The sequence below is a fragment of the Arabidopsis lyrata genome (assembly GCF_000004255.2).
Source record: "Arabidopsis lyrata subsp. lyrata unplaced genomic scaffold ARALYscaffold_7, whole genome shotgun sequence".
Lineage (NCBI taxonomy): Eukaryota > Viridiplantae > Streptophyta > Magnoliopsida > Brassicales > Brassicaceae > Arabidopsis > Arabidopsis lyrata.
Genome location: NW_003302549.1, coordinates 23,045,318 through 23,069,461, shown reverse-complemented (window position 1 = coordinate 23,069,461; position 24,144 = coordinate 23,045,318). Strand labels below are relative to the sequence as shown.

The 24,144-nt window shown below is 33.0% G+C and overlaps 4 protein-coding genes across 4 annotated transcripts; 3 read left to right on the top strand and 1 right to left on the bottom strand.

Annotated features, from left to right (window-relative positions):
• Positions 1 to 4,972: 4,972 nt before the first annotated feature.
• On the top strand, positions 4,973 to 6,055 carry LOC9306841. The gene has a single exon (XM_021017321.1). The coding sequence runs from the start codon at positions 5,178 to 5,180 to the stop codon at positions 5,910 to 5,912; it is 735 nt and encodes a 244-aa protein (XP_020872980.1). The 5' UTR covers positions 4,973 to 5,177; the 3' UTR covers positions 5,913 to 6,055.
• A 3,225-nt stretch (positions 6,056 to 9,280) lies between these two features.
• LOC9306840 (cyclic dof factor 2) lies at positions 9,281 to 11,637 on the top strand. The gene is made up of 2 exons (XM_002870724.2): positions 9,281 to 9,736; positions 10,213 to 11,637. Exons 1-2 carry the CDS (start codon positions 9,488 to 9,490, stop codon positions 11,371 to 11,373), a joined length of 1,410 nt encoding a protein of 469 aa, XP_002870770.1. The 5' UTR covers positions 9,281 to 9,487; the 3' UTR covers positions 11,374 to 11,637.
• A 1,767-nt stretch (positions 11,638 to 13,404) lies between these two features.
• On the top strand, positions 13,405 to 14,377 carry LOC9304777 (probable calcium-binding protein CML45). Its single transcript, XM_002870723.2, has one exon. It carries the CDS (start codon positions 13,590 to 13,592, stop codon positions 14,199 to 14,201), a length of 612 nt encoding a protein of 203 aa, XP_002870769.1. The 5' UTR covers positions 13,405 to 13,589; the 3' UTR covers positions 14,202 to 14,377.
• On the bottom strand, positions 14,353 to 16,792 carry LOC9304776 (pentatricopeptide repeat-containing protein At5g39680). Its single transcript, XM_021017261.1, has one exon. The coding sequence runs from the start codon at positions 16,673 to 16,675 to the stop codon at positions 14,543 to 14,545; it is 2,133 nt and encodes a 710-aa protein (XP_020872920.1). The 5' UTR covers positions 16,676 to 16,792; the 3' UTR covers positions 14,353 to 14,542.
• Between the last annotated feature and the right edge of the window lie 7,352 nt (positions 16,793 to 24,144).

Genomic DNA, 24,144 nt, shown 5'->3' with positions numbered 1-24,144 from the left:
CTATTGAACAGCCAACCCGAGAGCAACACTCCACAACCCTCTTACCAACCACAGTCACATTTACCCACCAAGAGATCAGCACCTATAAGATGGAGTATCCCTGAAGAGAAAGTGCTTGTTGGTGCTTGGTTGAACACATCGAAAGATGCTGTTGTTGGAAATGAGCAGAAGGGAGGGGCCTTTTGGCAGCGTGTAGCAGCACTGTATGCTGCTAGTCCTGTTGTGGCTAAGCTGCCAAAGAGAGAACCCAACACATGTAAGCAAAAATGGCAGAAACTCAATGAGAGTGTCAGTAAGTTTGCTGGCTGCTTTGAGTATGCCCAAAGGAATAAAAGGAGTGGCCAGAATGAAGATAATGTCATGGAGATGGCTTACCAACTCTACTTCCAGGATCATCAAATGAAGTTCACCCTGGAACATGCTTGGAGACTGCTCAGGCATGACCAGAAATGATGTGAGTTGTTTGAAAAAACAACTCAGAGTTCCAAAAGAGCTAAGGTCGGTGATGGGATGAACTTTTCTTCTAGCTCCAAGACTAGTAACCCTGTGGAAGAAGAACCAGAACAGAGACCTTCAGGTGTCAAGGCGGCTAAGGCCAAAGAGAGAAAGAGAGAAAATGGGAAGAGTGAAGAAACAGATGGAAGAAGCTTGAAGGTGCTAGAGGAGGTTTGGGTGATTAAGAAAGAGGATTTGAATGTGAAGCAAAGACTATCAAGGGAGAAAATACTTGATAGTCTTCTTCTCAAAACTGAGCCATTGACAGAAGGAGAATTGATGCTTAAGGACAAGCTAATCACTCAAATGTGCAATGAAATAGGTTGTTATTATTCTGGTTTTGCTTGTGCTTAGTTGATTTGATTCTGGTTTTGCTTCTGTTTGGTTGATTTGATTCTGGTTTTGCTTCTGCTTTAGTTGATGTATATGATTCTGATTCTGTTTCTCGTGATGCAGGTGGAAGTGGATGATTGTGGCTGTAGTTTACAAGCATCAGAAGTTGTGGTCACAAGCCTCGGATTACTATGTTTACTTTTGCTTGTGGAAACATCACAAGCCTCGGTTCTGTTTTTGTTTTCTAGCATCAAAAAGTCTGTTGGTTTTTTGTGTAATTGGTTGTCAAATTATGAACTTGGATATGTGGATGTAAAATGATGAACTTTGTTATGTGGTTGTAAAATGATGAACTTTTTTATGTGGTTGCAAAATTATTCAAACTTATTATGTGGACAAGATTTTACTTTGTGTTTCTTTATAAAACCGAAGACGTTCTTCTCTCAATTTACCACATCAATTTTAGTCTTCTCTCTTTCATATCTCTCTCTTTCTCATTACCAAATTTCTTTTACAAAGCAAACAAAATGTCGTATCATCATCCTCACACTTCTATAAGTGTTGATAATTTTGATCAAATTCTAGAGGAAACTTTTGATGAAGAAATTGAAAAGATTTATGAAGATTGTGTAGATAATCACACTCACCAACAAGCGGCCAAAAAAGAAAGAAAAAACGATTACATATAGAAAGAGGACACGAGGAAGGCCATATCCAATTATGGAATGATTACTTTAGTGATCATCCTGTTTACCCCGATGGTAAATTTCGCCGACGTTTTCGAATGAACAAGCCATTGTTCATGCATATTGTTCAGCGATTCTCCAATGAAGTTCCATACTTTCAACAGAAAGTAGATGCTACCGGAAGGTTGGGATTGTCTGCCCTACAAAAATGTACAGCCGCAATTAGGATGATGGCGTATGGTCTTGCAGCTGATGCGATGGATGAATACCTCCGCATCGGTGCAACCACTGCAAATAAATGTTTAGAACATTTTGTCAATGGAATTATATATTTGTTCGGAGATGAGTACCTGCGACGGCCTACAGCAGAAGACCTCCAACGACTACTAAATATTGGAGAGATTCGGGGATTTCCGGGGATGATAGGAAGCATTGACTGTATGCACTGGGAGTGGAAGAATTGTCCCACGGCTTGGAAAGGGCAATATTCACGTGGACATGGAAAACCTACAATTGTTTTAGAGGCTGTTGCTTCACAAGACCTCTGGATTTGGCACGCATTTTTTGGACCCCCAGGTACTTTTAACGATATCAATGTTCTAGACCGCTCACCTGTTTTTGATGATATATTAGAAGGTCGAGCTCCAAAGGTTAATAAGTACTATGTCAATGGTCGCCAATACCATATGGCTTACTATCTAACAGATGGTATATATCCGAAATGGGCAACTTTCATCCAATCAATTTCTCAGCCACAAGATCCGAAATCGCCATTATTTGCTACTTATCAAGAAGCCGTCAGAAAAGATGTCGAGCGTGCTTTTGGAGTCTTGCAAGCACGATTTGCAATTGTCAGAAACCCGTCCCTTACTTGGGATAAAGCTAAAATAGGGAAGATAATGAGAGCATCTATCATATTACACAATATGATAGTAGAAGACGAACGAGACCAATGCACTCAATATGATTTGGAAGAATTTGCAGAAAGAGGAGAAAGCGGGACTTCACAAGTTGACTATACGTATTCTACAGAAACATCTACAAATGTGAATAATATGATGGCCAATCGAGCTCAAATTCGTGACGAAATGATGCATAAACAATTGAAAGCTGATTTGGTTGAGCATATTTGGCAAAAATTTGGCCCAACTTCATACTAAAATTTTAAGAAATTGTAATTTACGCATGTTATAAAATATAATAACTTTGTACTTTTTAAAATTTTTGTATATTTATGTATAATAGTTTGATTTTTCTTTTTTATTTAATTTTTGAAAAATAAATTATAAATTTTTTTTTTATTTTACTGATACCCATTGAGTTTCACCAATAAACATACTAATTTAACAAAAATCTGATTGAGTATCATTGATTAAACAATTAATTAATTTAATACTAAAAAAATGCTTGTGATACTCATAGGGTTTTATTGATAAACATGCTCTAAGACCATGTACATAGCAGATTTTTTATGGGTATCATAAGCTCAAAAACATTAAATTAATGGGTAAAACAACTGATTTGGGTCTAAACAGTATCATTGGAGTGATACTTGTGATACCAGTCTCTGATGATGTGGCGGTTCGGGATTAGTCGGAAAAACGCGTTTTTGTGGGAAAGAAGAGAAAAAAAAATTATTGTAATATTTCCTTTTATAATCCTATGTTTAATATATTAATTTTTGATTTTGCAATTTTTTTTTTATGATACTTAAACCAGTATTACCAATACAAACATATTTAGTAAGAGTATCATAAAAAATCTCAAAGCCGATGATGTAATTGATGCGTTCGTACCTCCACATGTGTTCCTATATACACTTATCTACACATATTTCACATGTTTTTAGAAACTAATTCTGATATCAACTCGATTCTAACATCTCTTTATTAATTAACTTTATCGATTTAACTAGACTTTATATCCTATGGATTTAAATGGTTTAGATCATTCAGAAAACATCTATTAAACTTTTTTTTTTTAGACAAAATGTAAATTTCTATTGCCAAAAGAAACATTTTGTAACTATACAATTGCTTAGCGAATGAGCTTCTTGTGGCAAAATATAAATTTTAAAAAAAAAAAACAGGGTGAAACTAAAATAGACAACTTAGAGAAGGATTATGAGTAGGTGAACCATTGGGAGACCGACGGAGTTTTAAAAATATATATATTTGTGAAGAACAAACTAAATCATTTAGCTGCTGTAAAAAAAAAAAAACTAAATCATTTATCTTTAAGAAACATAAGAAGTAATTCATCTGATGACAAAAAAAAAAAAGAAGTAATTCATCTAAAAAAAAGAAGTAATTCATCTAGCTAGGGTAGAAATTAAATAACCATAAGACAAATATCCATCACCAAACATTGCAAAACCTTATAAATAGCTTTCATAGATAGGCACAGTATTTATTAAAATAATAAAATAATAGACACTGCTCTTCCTTTGACCTATTATGGGCTACTAGTAGTACATGGAGAGTGACATGTCCGGTGAAATTACGACTCGTTAGGTAAGTTCAATTTATTGCTTCTTCAAACCCTAAGATTGGTGTTCGTTCAAAAAATCATTCCCATTAGAAAAGCTCTCACGTAACTTTTGAATTTCCTAAGAGAAAATTTCCCAAGTTATAGTATATTTTAGCAATTTTAAAGTGTTTTGTCTCCCCTTTTAACATTAGAAAATTTTGTACCAACTACATAAAGTAAAACTCTTTCACAGAGCTCCACATCTCAACAAACAAAAGTGTTAGTGTAGTGCTCGCTGAGTTGAAGAAAGTGTCATTGATGTTGGGTGAAATTAATAAAAAGACACACCAGAAGATTGCCAGGAATTTGATACATCACATGCATTTGAAGATGTACTGGATGCATCAAAGGATCTCACCCAAGTTTGATCCACCATGAAAACAAAAAACACACATGTGTGGAAAGTCTGGGTTTGGGCCAAAGGCGCAAACATTTTACTTGGTAGTCCAGTAACAAGCGATTTAGCTACCCCTAACATTAGTCGAAAAACATTCCGAACTCGGGACAGATAGTATGGTGGCCATTCGGAGAAAAGTCCATTCAAAATTGTGAAGTGAAATTCTCTAATATATAAGGGACACTTAGGTTTAAAGCCTCCTTGAAGGTTCTATCTTTTGGTTACAGCTATATATATAGTCTAATAAACTTAATATAATTACATCCTACGCACTAACAGGGTTAACGAAGCTGTGGTACTGGAGGTTTGTCCATCTCTAAATAGCTTTCCACAAGAACATTCGAATATAAATATGGTTTATAGTTTCTTAATCAAGCCTACATATTAGAGACAACAGACAAACAGAATCATCTCTTAAGTAATGTTTCATTTTATTGAATAATACTTTTGGAAAAAATTTCTTTAATAACCCAGGCTTGGTTGGGCCAAATCATGGACTTGAAGCCCATTACACCAATTTTATTGGTTCCACGTGGTTTGTTATCAGAGAGCTAGAATGCAAAAATTCGAAAACATTTCCCACATAAACCGTCGTCCGATGGATACTCTATAACCGTCAATAACCGCCGAGATTTTTAAAATAAATACAAAACTCTCATTCTTCATCAAACCATATCACAAGACAGACGAAAAAACTGTTTAATCACAAAAAAAAAATAAGAGAGAAACACACAAAAATGGAGAAAACAGAGGAAAGCGTCGGAATCAGAGTTTACACGGCGACTACGCCGCAAAAACCATCACCATCACCACCGTCTCGCTCACCAAAACCCGTCTCAATCTCTTCACTGCCTACACTTCCGGCAGGAGCCGCCGCCGGAGGAGGAAGAGGTCGAAAACGTCGCATGGTAGCGCAAGGAGTTCAAAAAACGGTTTCGAAGACATCAATGCTCGTCAACTTCCTTCCGACAGGAACTCTCTTGATGTTCGAAATGGTTCTTCCATCAATCTACCGTGACGGAGACTGTAACGGAATCAACACACTCATGATTCATCTCCTCTTGCTTCTTTGCGCAATGTCTTGTTTCTTCTTCCATTTCACCGACAGTTTCAAAGCCTCAGATGGGAAAATCTACTACGGTTTCGTGACGCCACGTGGACTCGCGGTGTTCATGAAACCGCCGCCTCCAGAGTTTGGAGGCGGAGATGTGATTGCGGAAGCGGAGATTCCGGTGACTGATGAGAGGTATAAGTTGAAGGTTAATGACTTTGTTCATGCAGTGATGAGCGTTTTGGTGTTTATGGCGATTGCGTTTTCGGATCGAAGAGTCACTGGATGTTTGTTTCCAGGGAAAGAGAAAGAGATGGATCAAGTTATGGAGAGTTTTCCAATAATGGTTGGAATTGTTTGTAGTGCTTTGTTTCTTGTTTTTCCGACCACTCGATATGGTGTTGGTTGCATGACTGGTTGATTAATTTCATTTTTATGTTGTTGGTTTATTTTAGTATCTAGCTATTTCGTATTTTCCTTGTAATTTAGATTATCTGAATTAAACTCCATTGTTCTACTATTTTCAGTTATTGTATTGTTAAATAAAATGTTGTGTTGAAACTATCTAGACTTGTTTGATAGGAGTATATTAGGATATAGTATAATCTTCCTCAACACTAATGTCACACCAACTGTTAATTTAAACAAACGAAACTTCCTAGCCAAACAAATTTATTTAAACTTGTGCAACACTCAGTCGATATAAGGGTTAGGTCAGGTCCATACTACCGCAAGACCTAACTGGTTCGAGTTTCAACCGTAACAGTTATATCTAGAAATGTTTTGATTCAAGGCCCAAAACCTTGTTGAGTTGAGAGTTTTATTTGGTCAGGACTTAAGGTCCGATCTTGATTTCCATGTGAGACCATAGTGAACAAGATTAATACAAAAGAATGTTAACTGCTATATCTCTGGTTATTTTTGATCGAACAATAAAATAATGTTTGTTTTAGGATCTTAGACTATGCAGGTAATGAGGTAATTACCATCGAGTCCGTGATGAACTGACGTCTTCGTGGGCTTTGTCTTTTTGTTGTGGGCCATGTCATGTTGTATATAGTTTCACGTAGTGTTCATTGTCTTGAGTTTTTGATAAAATGATTAAAAAAAAAAATCTTAATTTGTTCATGCGGCACTTTTTTAAAGATATCAATATACAAAAAAAAAAAAAAAAAAATCACTTGTTTATATCCCATCATTCTACAAAGTAAAAGAACAAACGTTATCAACGACCAACAAGAAGAAAATTGACACAATATAAGATCAGAAGAAAGAAAGAAACATAAAAAAGAAGAGAGATCAAAGTATGTGAGGGATCAAACAAACCAAAATACTAGTATGTATATCAGTATATGGTTTTGCTTTGATATTATGTCAAAAAATTCATACATATGAAAGAAAAAAAAAATAGCCGAGAAATGAATTTTTTTTTCTCAATTTTGAACAAATTAGCAGATAAATTAAAGCATAACTTGATCCACAAATTTCTACAAATATGAGGATAAAAAATCTACCTACTTAGCAGTGATGAAATATACAATGTTTTCCTCCTAGTAACCATATGAAAATTTGTTATAGTCAATCTCGTATTATTCGTCGAACACCATGTTTTAGTTTAGCAATAAATTATCTTTTTCACCAAGAGTCTCTTTATAAACTTAGCCAACTTTTACAATATAGTTCATTCAAGTTCTAGTTCGAAAATGTTTATGTCATGTGATATATCAAGGATACTTTTTTTATACGAAAGATGCTAATCTAAAAAACAAAACTGAATAATGTTTCTTTACTTCGGGGAACAATAGTCGGAAAATGATAAAATATGTTTCTTAAGAATCTTTATCAGTCGTGCCTCCAAGTGGGATAATATAATAAATGTAATGCAAAAACTTTATTATATATTTGGGATTTGGGGTGGTCTGAAATAAAGGTACCATATATACTTATCCACATAATTGCACTTTTTCTATGTTAGACTTGGCGTTCAAATACTTATCCACATATTATTGCACTTTTTCCAAATCGACTTGGCATTCATTAGTAACCACAACTTCTAACATGGACTTATTACAGCCACGTATCTCTGATATGTTGAAGATTTATGTCATGAAAAAGGAAAAAAGAGAGCAAAAAAACTGAAGATTCACTACTTGTCGCTTCAAAAATATAAAAAAACTAATGTTTAGAGTTGTTGAAAAAGAAAACTCGATGTTTGGATTTCGATTGTTATCATATTATTTTTAGAAGTACCAAACTAATGTAACTAAATACTATTAATATGTTTTATATCATGTAATTTTTTTTTCTTTCATAAATGCTTTTTCTTGAAATATTAATATAACTAGAAAACATGTCGATAACTGATGATAATTTTTAATATATATATATATATATAATATTAGACGTTTATTATATTTATGAATATTACAAAAAAATTATTTAACTAAGTTTTAAAATTTTATGAGATATTCTGAAAGTTTAATCGATGGAGATAAAATTCAGCAATTATAAATTAAACAAAATTTGAATGACTTGAGTTTTAATAGATTTTTAGATGATTTTGTTTAAAATTAGATAATTGATATGAGATCTGTTAAAATCTAGAGAAATATCATTTTTGTCTAATAGAAATGCATAAGATATAATCATTTATGCAATTATCAGCCATTACAAAAGACTGGATCTAATCTGGTAAATACGAAGAGACAATTGCTTCAAAAATGGTAAGAGACCATACTTGTTTTGCTATGCGTTCTACTACTTAATTTATAATTTGGAATATAAATGAAAAAAAAAGGTCGAACGCCATAAACTTATTAAAGATAATATTTAAAATATTTCGAATAAAAAAAGATTTGAATATATCTCTCTAATCTCGAGTTTTGGGTTGATGGATTTTCTTCATTGTCAGATCAATTTCAGTTTTCGGGTTTGAACCGTTTTTGATGTTTGATGGTTGTGGCTACTTTCTCTCATATTAGTGCATACTTTGTTCCTTTCTAATCTCTTTATTTTATCTTATTTTTACATTTTTTTATCTCTTAAAGTCTCGTATTAATTTTGTCGATATATATAGAATTTTTTTTTTCCTAAGTTTTTTCGATCTATATACTCGTATTTATGGTAACTCAACCAATATACATTATTAGATACAAAAATATAATCATTGTGTTAATAACTTATACTTCCTCCATTTCAAAAAAAAGTTATTTTAGCTAAAATCACGCAAATTAAGAAATATTCACTTTTAAAAGTTCAACCAATCATGAAAGAAACTACAAAATATAAATAATCATAAAATTTTTAAATTAATCTATAATTTACTTAAAAACTTAAAAACATCTTATATTGTGAAACAAAAAAAATTTCTCCAAAAATTCTAATATTATGAAACGGAAAAAATACTATATCTAATCTTTCTAATTTTTTACAAGCTTATTATGATTATATATTTTAATGATTATTAATCAACCACTGAACCAAAGGCTTTTAACGTTTGTTTATAGACTCATAGTAAACCGAATTAAAAAAAAATTCCCAGACTTGTTAAAAAATGGAGAAAAAGTAAAAGTAAAAAAAGTGCTGACCACTGACCAGATTGAAAAGGAAAATAAAAAGAAAGCCAAAAAGAGACGAAAAAGAGAACCCTTTTTCTATAAAACAAAAAGTCCACAAAAAAAAAAAAAAAACTTGTGGCTAAGAATCCTCACGTGTGAGGACGTGGCACTCTGGGCGAATCAAAAGGTTGTACAATTCGAAAGATCACAAACGCAAAAAGCAAAATCTGTAATCTTTTTTTCTTTCTTTCGCAAAGACCAAAACCATTCCAATAAACAAATCTATCAAAAAAAAAAAAAAAAAAAAAAACTCAGACCGATAACAAGACAGTCGTTTATCTCTCTCTCTCTTTAAACAATAAAAATTGTAACTTTTTTCCTCTGTCTTCTCAAAAGTTTCCGCTTTTTTCTCGCTGGAGAAGTGAAAAAAGAATCATTCATGGCTGATCCGGCGATTAAGCTCTTTGGGAAGACGATTCCTTTACCTGAGCTTGCTGTTGTTGTTGATTCCTGTTCTAGCTATACCGGAGTTTTAACCGAAACTCAAGATCAGAATCTTGTTCGGTTATCAGATTCGTGTACCCGAGATGATGATGATGAGATGGGTGGTTCCGGTTTAGGAGGAGGTGATGATGATGTTGGTGGTGATGGTTCTCGCGGTGGAGGAGAGAGCGAGAGTGATAAAAAGGTTAGTTTTTTTTTTTGGATTTGTGAATTGTTTTTGAAGATTACCCATGATTTGTTAAATGGAAATGATTGATGGGTTGATGTTAGATTTGTCAAAATTTTAGTATTTATGAAAAAGTTGTGATTTTTGGTTTGTTTATGTTGAACTAGGTTTTCACAACTTTTGGGGATTCTAAAAATGTAAATCTGGATTATCAAATGAGTTTTTTTTTTTTTTTTTTTTTTATTAAGTGTGATTTGAGATCTCAATCAGTTTCATTTGGTTTTTATTTGCTGGTGAAGCTTTTTGTGTCTTCATATTGAATTTACTGAAGAACTTTTAGGGTTTATTCTGATTCAATATAGTTTCTTTGTATGGATACATTGTTTGATGTTTCTTTGCTGCTTCTAGATTCTGTTTGTTGTTTGTTTGATTAGGAAACAGAACAATGATCTTAGTCTGGTTCTTATGAGTATCACTTTTTATGTTGTTTTCAGGAAGATAAAGATAATGAGTGTCAGGAAGAGTCATTGAGGCATGAATCTAATGATGTTACTACTAATACTACATCGGGTATAACTGAAAAAACGGAGACTACAAAGGCTGCGAAGACGAATGAAGAGTCGTCACAGAATGAGACGGGTGGTACTGCTTGCTCTCAAGAGGCGAAGCTAAAGAAACCCGACAAGATTCTGCCGTGCCCGCGATGTAGTAGCATGGAAACCAAGTTCTGTTACTACAACAACTATAATGTTAACCAGCCTCGCCATTTCTGCAAGAAATGTCAGAGGTATTGGACAGCGGGTGGAACGATGAGGAATGTTCCGGTTGGTGCAGGGAGACGCAAGAATAAGAGTCCGGCTTCTCATTATAACCGTCATGTAAGCATAACATCTGCGGAAGCTATGCAGAAGGCGGCAAGAACTGATCTTCAACATCCTAATGGTGCAAATCTTCTCACATTTGGCTCTGATTCGGTGCTCTGTGAATCAATGGCTTCTGGATTGAATCTTGCTGAGAAGTCAATGTTGAAGACACAAACTGTGTTGCAAGAACCCAATGAAGGTTTGAAGATTACGGTACCTTTAAACCCGTCAAACGAAGAGGCCGGAACAGTCAGCCCATTACCAAAAGTTCCATGCTTTCCGGGACCACCACCACCAGCTTGGCCATACGCTTGGAACGGAGTTTCATGGACGGTTTTACCATTTTATCCTCCACCTGCTTACTGGAGCTGCCCGGGGGTTTCACCAGGGACATGGAACAGCTTCACCTGGATGCCACAACCCAATTCACCCTCTGGGTCTGGTCCAAATTCTCCTACACTAGGTAAACATTCCCGTGATGAGAACGCTGCTGAACCAGGAGCCACTTTCGAAGAAACCGAGTCACTTGGTAGAGAGAAAAGCAAACCGGAGAGATGCTTGTGGGTTCCCAAGACGCTGAGGGTCGATGATCCAGAGGAAGCTGCTAAAAGTTCAATCTGGGAAACATTAGGGATCAAAAAAGACGAAAATGCGGATACTTTCGGAGCTTTTAGATCATCAACCAAAGAAAAAAGCAGTCTTTCTGAAGGAAAACTTCCGGGAAGACGAGCTGAGTTGCAAGCAAATCCTGCTGCTCTTTCTAGGTCAGCAAACTTCCATGAGAGCTCATAAAAAGGAGAGAAATTTAAGCAGCTGATTTGATTGTTTTTGGGTTCAGTCTTGTGTTCCAAGAAAGCAGGTGAGTCCTTTTGTACATATAGCTATATATAAATATATATGCACACATGTTTGTGTATATATAATGGTTGACACAGTGAGGGATAAGTAGTTTTTGGGTTGCAGAGTGAAAAAGTTTGTTGTATCATAAATGAAAAAACCTCAAAACTGTAGTTAAATAAATCTTGCAATAAATAACTTATTTTCCATTCTAATTAATCTTTGGCTTAAATCTAATTTTTGCCGATCATGATTTTGTATGTGACTCATTCATATGATGAATCATTCTTTACGTGAAAGTGATTTAATTCATTGGACTTCAGAAGTAGTGGCAGCAAACAAACTTGTTTCTGGCTTCCGCGGAGGAGCGTGTAAGCAATCTCAAAGTAAAAAGATTTATGATCTTAAAGAGCTTATTAAGATAGAAATAAACTAAGAACTTAGATAGATCATGAAGAGTTTTATTATGCAAAGAAACTAAAAGAGGAAAGCTTACTTTGTTGTCACCATGAACACAATGATTCAAAATTGATGGTTTTATAAAGATGAAGACAGTTGTTTTGAGACAACTTTCAAAGTTTCCATCAAAGTTCTCATTATATGACTATATATAAGAGACTACTTGCTTAGATAACCTAATTACATGGACTTGTGTTGGGCTTTTCCAATGTCATAGATTCATAATCTTGGACTTGTTATGAATGCTCTAATAGAGCGAGCCACTGTCTTTAACTTCTTAGATGACCACGATATCAAGTGTTTACCATTGTAAATAAGGTTTGCTCTAGTAGACGTGTAGTCATCCTTATAACCAGCTTAATTATCACCCCAAAAAGACATGAACCAAGTCCCGGAAAAGCAAGCCGCGATCACGAATACCGAGAAAATAACGCAAACACCCTCTTCACTGCAAGTTAATGGTCAAAATTTGGTTGATGCATAATGGGGAGAGTAGTCTACTTACAACATAAGCAATGTGTAGATGCATGAAGAGAAGATATTGCAAGCTGCCAACTACTGTTCGATATTTGTTGTATATATAAATCTAGGATTAAAATATATAGTTTTGATAAAGAACCCACACTAATTGGATTGACAAAGTCAGCTTCATGAAGATTTATCTCATATTGACCAAAACAACCAATGAAAGAACATTTTGATATTATATTAAGAGATAACTAGTAAATTAATATAAAAGAAGTTTATGAAAAACGCCAAAAGAAAAAGAAAGCCACTACCTTGTTTGTTGACTTGCAATTTCCAGGAAATTTACTAAGGAAATTAGTTGCAATTGTGACATTAATTCGTGTTAGTCTTTTTCATGCCCACAACAAATAAGAGTATTGAATTAGTCATCATTTAATTGATTTCCAACGTTTGGTCAAACAAGTCACGGATTATGGTGAGGAACCGATTACTTAATTGTGGAAATTAACTATAAGAAAATTTCATTTGCTTTTTATGTTTTTCTTAGTCTATGTGTGATCTCTGCCTTACTGTCTAGTCTTGGCAAAATTTATACGAAAGTTCGTCTGAATATTTTGATATTAATACGGGACGGTACACTACGAGTGAATTCCTAAAATTAACAATCAAAATACAATTATACAATCTTAAACACTAAACAAAACAAATACAACTTAAACTTTTAAAAGAATTTTGTTACAAAAGAATCGATCCGCAGTGTACAACGAAAAATATTATACACACCAAATTCATCGGTTTATAAAAAAGAAAAAAAAAATCAAATAATTAATCCCGCGGTATACCGCGGGTCATATCCTACTTCTAAGTACAAATTAATAGAAAAAAATAGTCATATGACCAAGCTTCCCTTCAAATAAGTACAAAAAAAACAACTCCCATCAAAAGGTGTTGAAGAAATTTCCTCTTAATTTATTTATACTAAAGTCTTTTTGTAAGTTTCTCCTTTCCCTGCCTACCAAAAAAAAAAGTTTCTCCTTTCCCTTTCCTTCTTCTTGGTCTCTTCTTCCAACTGCAACTTCCTCTCTTTTGCCTCTCCACCAAAACTGTGTCCACATTGACTTATTCATCATCTATATATATACATAGCCATGAACCAAACTCATATCTCCAACAAAACATTCATTTCTTTGTGATTCATTCATTTGCCTACTTTACTTTTCCAAATAAAACATCTAACAAAAGTTATGACTGAAAACCAATTATATAGCTTTATAACCATGGAGAAGAGTTCATTGTCTAAATGCAAACAGTCTTCTTCTTTTTCTTTCCCTTTGTTTGGTCTGATCAACTTCTTCCTCATCGGTTTTTTCAGATGGGTTTCTTTTGCTCAGTCATTTTTCTCCAGGTTTTGGCCTCTTGTTCAACACCAGCAATGTGTTTCAGAGAAGAAGAGCAAAGATCTTGAGTTCCAAACTTCGATCAAACACGAAGAATATCGTGATGATGATGGTCTTTGTAGAGAAGATGTAGGGATGGTTATGAAGAGCTTAGGGCTTTCCACCGACAAAGAATGTGAGGGACTTCAAAAACAGTACAGTTCCGAGGAGCTTTCGAATCTGTTTGAAGAGAAAGAGCCGAGTTTGGAGGAAGTGAAGCAAGCTTTTGATGTCTTTGATGAAAACAGAGATGGGTTTATCGATCCAATAGATTTGCAGAGAGTTTTGACAATCCTTGGCTTAAAGCAAGGATCTAACCTTGAGAATTGCAGGAGAATGATCAGATCATTCGATGGAAATAAAGACGGAAGAATCGATTTCTATGGATTTGTGAAATTCATGGAGAACAACTTCGGCTGAAATCGTATTTCGTCAAGTAACAATCTATCAATATCTGCACTTCTTTCTTTTTTTTGCTCTTAGATTGTGTCTGTTAATATTGTTGTCTCAGTACCTTGTATAAAATTACCAAACTTCCGTATCAAAAGCTCTGTGAGAGCATAAAAACCAATGAGATTGGAAACAATTGTCACAGACATGAATAATCTGCAAAAGGTGTTATTAGACACTATTTACACCTAGAAATTGATGACTAAGGATCTCAAAAAATGAATTGCAACTTACGATAACCGAAACTCATGAGGCCGCAAATAGAGGCGCAAGAGCTCTACGCCACACTAAGTCAACCTTCGGTTTATATTTCACCAGTAATCACAGCAAGAACACTGACCATCTCGGAAATGATGGAACCGATTGGAATCTCTGATAACTATGTATCGTTTTGAGATCTTCGAGATAAGCTTAATTGCAGAGTGACAATCATCACATATCCTCACGTTTTTAGTCACGTACAATGGTGAGTTCTCTGGCGTTTTCATCAGACCATATGCCACAGCTAGCTTCTCACTATGATAAGAGAGGTTATCTTCTCTCTGTTCTTCATCGACATCATGGAAAACTCCAGCAACATCAGGAGAATACCCTAATGGCCTAATCTTTGACAAAACTTCCTTAATCTTTGCATAAATCAGCGTAATCTCGGGGTGTTGATTTTCCTCTGCAAGAAACACATGGGTTTGATTACGTATCCCTATCCAGCTGACTCCAGGCTCCTTCTTAACACCTCTTTTATTCATCAAAGAACGCACTTCTGCCACGCCTTCCCACTCCCTCGACTTGGCATGGATATTGGATAACAACACGTAAACTCCTGAATCGTTTGGATACTTATAAATGGCATATTCTGCTACCTTCTTTCCCAACCTGAAATTCCGGCGAACATAACAAGCATTTAGCAAAGCTCTCCACGCAACAACGTCCCATTCAATCGGAGCTGTTCTCATGAAATCCTCAGCATCCTTGAACATTCCAGCCTTGCTCAAAAGTCCAACAATGCATGTATAATGCTGTAGATCAGGCTGAACATTAAATTTCTTCATTAGCTGATTAAAGTAATAAAGCCCTTGCTCCACAAAACCAACATGGCTACAAGCCTGCAAAACGCCGATAAAAGTTATGCGATTGGGAATCTCTCCAGCAATCATCATTCTATCAAAGGCTTCAAGCCCTTCCCTCCCCAATCCATGATGTGAGAATCCACATATCATTGTGTTCCAAGTAACTATATCTCTAAAAGTCATGCCTGAGAATGCTTTCCTTGCATCCTCAATGCTGCCACTTTTAGCGTACATGTTAACCAATGCATTGCCCACCATTACATGGTTCCTATAACCAGATTTCAAAACAAGTCCATGTAAAAGATCGCCATGTTTTAGAAGGGAAAGCTCTGCAATTGAATTCAACGAAATAGCAAAGGTGTACTCATTCGGAGGAACCTCTTTAGTGTCCATCTTTGAAAACAGATTCAGAGCTTCCTCAAAAGACTTATCCTGGAAGTAAGCATCCATGATCGTTGTATTCAAGACAATGTTTTGAGCGTGTGTATTGTCGAAAACTCTCTGCGCATATAGGACTTTACCACATTTCCCATACATATTAATGATTGCACCACTTGCCTCAACTTCAGAGTTGAAACCTAACCTCACCATTCGGCTATGAATCTGCCTAGCCAAATTCAAATCTCTGAGATTGGAGCAAAGCCGTAAACAAGACAAATACGTAATGTTGTCCAAAACCAAATCTTCCTTAGCCATCCTTCTCAAAACCTCAGCCCCTTCTTTAAAAGCACCACACTCTAAATAACCACTAAGAGCTGAACTAAACACAGAAAGATCACAATAAGGAAGATCATCCAAAACTCGTATAGCTTCTCCATTACCCGAACACAAAGAATACATGTAGACAAGAGTATTCCGTACAAACTCATGAGACATCAAACCAGATTTAAGAAAACAACCATGAAACTGTTTACCTTCTTCAATCCTCCCAGAGCTTGAACAAGACTTAAAAACCACAGTAGCTACAAACTCATTAGGTCTCGATTCATCAGAAAAAACCATACTTTTAAAAAGCTTCAAAACTTCAAAATCAAACCCAGAATTTTGATAACCCTTCATCATCGCACACCAAGAAACCACATTTCTCTCAGGCATTAAATCGAACACCTTGCGTGCACGAACAGTTTCTCCGCATTTCACATAGAGATTAATCAAAGAATTGATCTGATACACGTCTTTAGCTCTAGATGATTGGTTGGTAACAATCAAATGACCGTGAATCGACTCTCCAGTTCTTAGATAACTTGAATTAGCACAGACTTTCAAAAGCTCGTTAAGACGATCAATCGGAAACAGAGGTTTCTTTGGTTTGGGTACTAAAGACGCGAGCTTGTCCCACTTTAGCAATCGTTGTTCGATCACAGACAAGGCTGACATGGCGCCAAACGGAGAGTAACCAGAGATGATGAAGAAGGTGCTCAAGCTTTTAACGGAGAGTTACAAAGTCAACAATCACTCGTCTCCTTGACTTTGACCTATTCAAATATGTATATATAGATAGGGTTAAAACTTTTAAATAAAATTATATTTAACAAAAAAAAAATATACTAACATTTTGTTGTAAGTAAAAATTAACTTTACGAAGTAAATATAGATTTTTAGAGCACAAAGTTATTTATATATTTCCCCCCTTCATACATTAATTTGTATTTATATACTTTACAATATTCTAGTAAATTTAAAATATTAGTTACTAAACATTTAACAAATATTTATCATTATTATTATTGTCAAAACTCAAAAACGTAGTTTCGCAATTTCGTGAAAAATATAATTTCACAATTTTTTAGAAAATGTTCTACATTGGAAAAATCACCACCCTGCAAGAAAGAGAACCACTAATGAATAAAGAGCTCATTTACCATCAAATGTATACAAAATGATAAAACAAATTCTATGTTAAGCAAATGCCATAACAAGGCTGCAAAAGAATAATGCATAGATACCTGAGCCATGAATCCTTTGATAACTCAGTGGATAGTGGATCCTTTGAAATGTAGAGGCTTCTTAGTGGCCTTTCCAACACTCGCCTCACCTGCACCAAGTAAAATATCATAACAGAGATATCAAAGATAGAAAACAGAAATATGATGAAAATAAGCATACAGAAGCCAAAACCTTGAAAAGCAAATGATTCAAGCATACCCAGATCGATTGAAACCAAAAATAAAGTTGAAATATCAAAAAAGTTCTAAAATCCTAAACCCCAAAATAAACATGAAAAAAAAAGTAGCAGAGAAAGACGAATTGGAGATTGGAGACGAACAGGTCTGCCAAATTGAAACAGAGCAAGCTAGGTCTTCGTCGTGAGCAATGGCTTTCTCAAGGTAATGATCATTATAAAAGATCTACTATATTTACATGATTGGAATTTGTTTATATTGATTCGGGTTTTTGTTATTAGTTGCGATGATTAATAAAGGGGATAAGGAGGAAATGGATGAAAAACCTGATCAGAGAGATCGTCCTGTGGAGAATTGGAGATTGGAGATTCGTATAGTGAAATGGAGAAGCAGAACTAGGGCTTTACCTGCTTATTGTTCAACGGAAAAAGTAGTAAATTTAGTATGTGTATTCTGTGTAAATTTAGTACACCAAACATATTTTACTGCTGAAGTATGGTCTTTATCACCACCTACAAAATGTCTCTATGAACATGTTGAGCCAATTCTGGGGCCGATTGGTAAGGACTTTTACTGTAAGCTTTTGCTGCAGAGAATTTTGCTGTAAAGAACTTTAAAATATTTCTAAAAGTATGATTGGCAACAACAATTGTAGAAGATGTGACTAAAAGTAAAAGTTACACTGTAGGAATTAAAAAAAAATGTAATAAAAGCATGATTGGACAAAAATAGGCTGCTAAGGGTGTGTAATAATGTCACCGTCCCTACAGCGTGCCACCAATCAACGGCTATATGTTTTTTTATTTTTACTTTTATATGGTTTATTTAACCACTAAATTGTTGATTCAAAAAAAAATATTTCAAATGAAAATATATCACATAACAATAATTGGCTCAACATGTTCATAGTAAAAGCCTACAGTAATGAATCTATAATTTGACAGCATGCGCAATTGGCTCAAATATATACTCGATTGCAATGAATCTTTGACCAACCAATAAAGGTTGAGAAATAAAAAGAAAACTAATTTGACATAATTAAAAGAAACAAAAGAAAGAAATCTATAATACGAATTCGAAACTAGATAGAACTCAAGTCTCTTCGTTACAACATCACCCTTCTTTGTTCAACCAGCACCTCATGCAACATTGGTAAGCTAGAAGATCATCATGAAGCAATTACCATCATATCGTGAAATTTTGCGTTTTTTTTTTTTTGAATAAAATATTAAATTAAATTAAAGAAAAAAATAACGTTTGCTAGTACATTGTTATACTTCTAATGCTGAGAAATATGAAGACTGAGAATACAAGAGATTGGCCTTAGAGTCTAGATGCAAACCAAGCTTGGAAGCCTAAGTTGTATCTGTGATCGCCCGTAGCCCGTATCGCGGATAGTTTGTTTCGAATCTGCTTGTCAATCCATATGGCTAGCTGACTTGCTGGAGTTTGTTTCTCGCCATATCTCCTCCCGTTTCTCTCTCTCCATATCGAGTGGACTACTATCTGAAAACCGTAACGTACCAGGAAGGTGTGAATTTTATCCAACAGAGAGTTTGTTATGCAGGTTATTTAGTCTTAGGTTATTTAATGCATATTCCCTAATTCGTTATGAATTTGTCTTTTTGTTTTGAGGATTTCTCATATTATCAAGTAAAGTTACATGATGTGGATATAGACCGTCTCATATTGTTACAATTTTGTTTTCATCTTGTCCATATTGAAATTAGAAAATGTTATACACTCTTCCGATGGATGTAGATAATTTATTAAATTCAATAATACACATATGAACATTTATTAAATATTATACTGTAACATATAAAAAACTAACTTACAAATATTATTATATATTGCAGATTATGCATAATTAATCTATATTTAAAAATAATTAAAATACTATATTTTTTAAAATTAAACATATTTTTATATAATTTTATTTAAATTTACAAAAATAAAAATTAAAAATGACAATTTCGACCGGTAACCCGTGCAACGCACGGGTCTATATTTAGTATATATATACTCGATTGCAATGAATCTTTGACCAACCAATAAAGGTTGAGAAATAAAAAGAAAACTAATTTGACATAATTTAAAGAACCAAAAGAAAGAAAACTATAATACGAATTCGAAACTAGATAGAACTCAAGTCTCTTCGATACAACATCACCCTTCTTTGTTCACCAGCACCTCATGCAACATTGGTAAGCTAGAAGATCATCGTGAAGCAATTACCATCATATCGTGAAATTTTGCTTTCTGTTTGTGAAAAGTTTTATTTTCTTGAAAGTAAATAGTTTTGTTAAAGGAATACATGCATATAACATCCCAACAACAACAACCAAAAAAGACAAGAAATTTAGGCTTTTATGATTAAGAGACCTTGAAGATTTTCTCTAGAGAGATTTAGTTTTGCGATGCAACCTTTCAAATAAGAGATTAAAAAAAAATAATGCAACCTCATTGTGCTATTGCTTCAAAGATTCAATATCAAAGGGATTAAGATTACACTTAGATTATTATTAACTAATTGAAAAAATATCTATAATTTTTTTACTCAGCCATTGTATTTTTTGCTTCTGATGATGACGGTGATGATTGTTCCCTCAACTTTCTTTTCATGAGAAGGTGTCAATGCTTCTTCATTGCATTGATCTATTCTTCCTATGAAACGCATAACAATCAAAGACTATCAGTGGTAACGTCTCTGAGAGTGATCTTGAGACGAAAGCCTCAAAGATTGTGGAGAAAGACAAAAAATTGTAAGCATAAAGATGATTCAAAATTGACTAATGTTATATATTATGTGATAATTGGAGAAGAAAACTGTTGGTTGAAACTGATTTTCAATCAAAATTCGAGATTGCTCAACTAAACAAGACATATTGTTTCTTATATCGACTTGTATGTCTTGGTCAGTTGAGCAATCTCAAATTTCCATTGGATACTAGTGTTGACCAACACTCTTTCTTTTCCTTTCAACACATTCATCTACAACAAGTTTCAATCTCCAGTCACCTTTAACCTTATACTTTTTGTGTTTCTCCACAATCTCTATCACTTTCGTTTCTAGATCCTTCTTAGAGGCGTAACCACAAAGAATCAGAGAAAAAAAAATATTTAAGAAAACTCTGATCTAGATGAACGCTCTAGAGAGAAAGAGAGGAGAGAGATAGGTGATAGTTTCAAGTGGAACTTCTTAATAAAGTGACACAATGTATTTATATTGAATTTGTGTGTAAAAAGTAAAGAAGAAAATCATATCCTACAACTGGCACCAATCATCATGTATCTTTAGGCCTTTGTGTTTAGATTCTCTAAAAGTTTTTATTACTCTATATTTTTTTGAATTACCATTAATTTCCCGTGAAATACCACAATCATCAGTATTTTTGTATAGTTTAAAATATATATCTATATAGATTGCCTAGTTAACAATATATAGACAATTCTTTTGTATTTAGCTAATAAATTAATTACTGTTATACAATTTTTATTAATATAATTACGATATAAAAGGTGGACATCCATATATTATAATTATTATATGTTTTATACTTCTTTAAATCTAAAACAATTTTAAAATTGTATACATACATATATATATATATATATATATATATATATATTAATACATCAAAGATAAACTCTAAAAGCTAATTATCATATTATATATATATATATATATTTAAAGCTATATCTATATTTATAACTTGTAATTTGCTTTGTAGTACTTGTATTTTCAAAAGAGTCAACAATTGATTTCTTTCTATTACTAATGGATTTTATATATTTTTATGTTGTATATAAAGAAAATATCACCTTGGACCATTTAATACAACCAATATATTTCAACTTACAAAATTGTTTTATATTTTTCTATATATTTCATAGTCAACTACATTTAAAACTCTTGACTAGATTGAGATTTCCATGATAGACATATGATTTATTAACTAATTTAGCTTCGACAAATACATATGATTTATCTATCATATGATTTGTTAGATTTTATGTTCACCTAGCCACTTGTGATGGAAAAATACAGAATGACAACAAAAAAATGATTTTAAATACTGGTTTGAGTTGAGAAGTTAAGTTTCAAAGCATTTTAAGTTTCAAAACAACAATGTGTTTGCTAAAACGACGCGTTGTGCGTTTGCTCTTAGTTCCCCAATTCTTGAACACTCTAAACCCATAAAGGTTCCTCAAATAGTGAACACAAAATGAAAAAAAATTGAGAATCGGCTTGACATGCGATTGAGAAAGAGTTTAGTAGTGCAAGATTTTTGAAGGCGACATAGTCCTAAACCGTACTTGATAATCGAATTGATTCAGCTTGATGGTTAGAAGTCATTGCAATCATTCTCTAGTTTCATTTTAAGTATGAATGTGGTTCAACCTTCTTAGGAATGGTTGTTTGTGTTGCTACATGTTCTACTATGTAACTTCTTAATAGGGTCATGTTATTGTAAAAACATATGTTTATGTTACAACAAGTTTTATTATGGATCAATTTTTTGAATACCAAAGTACAATGTTTTGCTGTGTTTTTACTCATTTATATCTCTTACTCTTTCATGAACTTGTAAACTTCAAACCAAAAGCATTCAAAATAAACAACAAATGATACAACAAATAATTAAACATCATACAAATTCAAGCTAAATTTATGAAAACAACAATCTACAACGTTGCTTTTAAAAATTAGAGGTATCCACCATTGTAATTCTAGCATGTGTATGGTCGTGTAAGCCCACCACACATGTTTTCATACGGTATAAGAAGTGTCAATTATCTCAAACCCAGGAATTGAACCAACAATGTGCTTCTCAGTGTTAAGAAACAATCCAAAATCCTTCATCAGAAACAAAGCCATCATAATCTGTGAGATTGGTTTAGAAACAAGGGACAATATAAGGTTGTGACTTTGTATCTGATGAGGAATCGTGAATTATGGCTCAATTATGATGAGCACAGTACTGGTCCAATCACTAGGGTTGAGATAAGTGATACTTTCTTTTACTGTATGGAAATCTGTGTGGTGAGCATACTTAAGCTCGAGAGAGAGCCCATTTTTTAGAGTTTTCTCAAGAAGATGAAACTTTTAGAGAGAGAGAGATGATATTTTCTAGTGACATGTTTTACCAAGGAGACAGTATGTATTTATATTGTGTCTAGAACATTAAGGTAGAAAATCTTATCCTACAACTACCACCAATTATCATGTGTTTGGATTGACTAAAGATGATTTTTACACATACACACACACACACACACACACACATATATATATATATATATATATATATATATATATATATATATATATATATATATTAGATTATTTTTTCCAATTTTTTGAATTACCGTATTATTTCCCGCGAATACCGTTAGCACAATAATCTTTGTAAATTTAATACATATATATATATATATATGTTATTTTAATTTGGTTAAAATATTACTATTACATTTGGGGAAATAAACACAATTACCCATTTAGATGGTTAAAATATTATCCTACTACAACTACATCATTTAAAATATTTATTTCTAGAGATATTTTGAATTAATTTTTATTTCTCGTGAATATCATTGATACAATACTTTTACTTAATAATTTTCAAACATTTTTTATTTCGATTCGGTTAAAAATCTATATTATATATGGGATGGTAACACAAGATTTATGTAATTTCTAATTATTTTTTCGGCAAATAATTTTGTTGATATTTAGTCAAAATTATAAAGTCAGTATACAAAACATTCGAAAACAAATTATTACATAAGCAGATATATGCGTCATATAGTGATAAAGATACACAATAGAGAAGTTAATTTAAAAATGCTTTCCGTAGATAAGTCTTATTAGCTAAAGGATCATTAAATGTAACTTTTAATTACTATTTTATTTTACGAAAATACCATTTACTGTAGTTCATATATAATTGTGTATATATATATATAATTTTTTTTAAAACAATAAATTTAGCTTTTAATGTGTTCATATGTTTTATGTTTTTAAGACTAATACATATGATTTATATTTCTTTAAATTGTTGACCAATTCTATAATTGTTTTGTATTTAAACATTTTGTTACTAAATGATGAAGCAAACCCATCTATTTCTTGTTAGATTGAACAAGAATTAATTTTGAACAAATTTCTTATAAATATATTTAAGATAAAATCTAAAAAGTAAACTTTTAGTGCTCTTTATATATATAAAACAGTCAAATAATTAATTTTATTTCTACTTGTAGATATTATATACTTTCTTTTGAATTGTATATAAAGAAAAATATCACCTTTGAACCTCTAATACAATCAATTGTACAACTAAACAAATGGGTAAAAATCTTTCTATATATTGCCTAGTCAACTTGATTTTGAAAATATTGACTAAATTGAGATTTATCATGATAAAATAATAAATACTCTAAAAGGTTTAAATCTGTATGGTCAACAATTGTTAATTCCTACATATGATTCTTAAAAATTTCTTAAAGTTGTTTATATGGAAAAATATCAGAGTGAAACCTCTAATACAATCAATACTAAAATTAAACAAACAGTTAAAAAAAACATTTAATACATTGCACATTGGTAGATTTTGAAAATTTTGACTACATTGAGATTCTCATCACAATTTGTTTTTATTTAATGACTATAATTTTCATAGTTTGTAATTTTAAATAGTAAGAACAATACATATG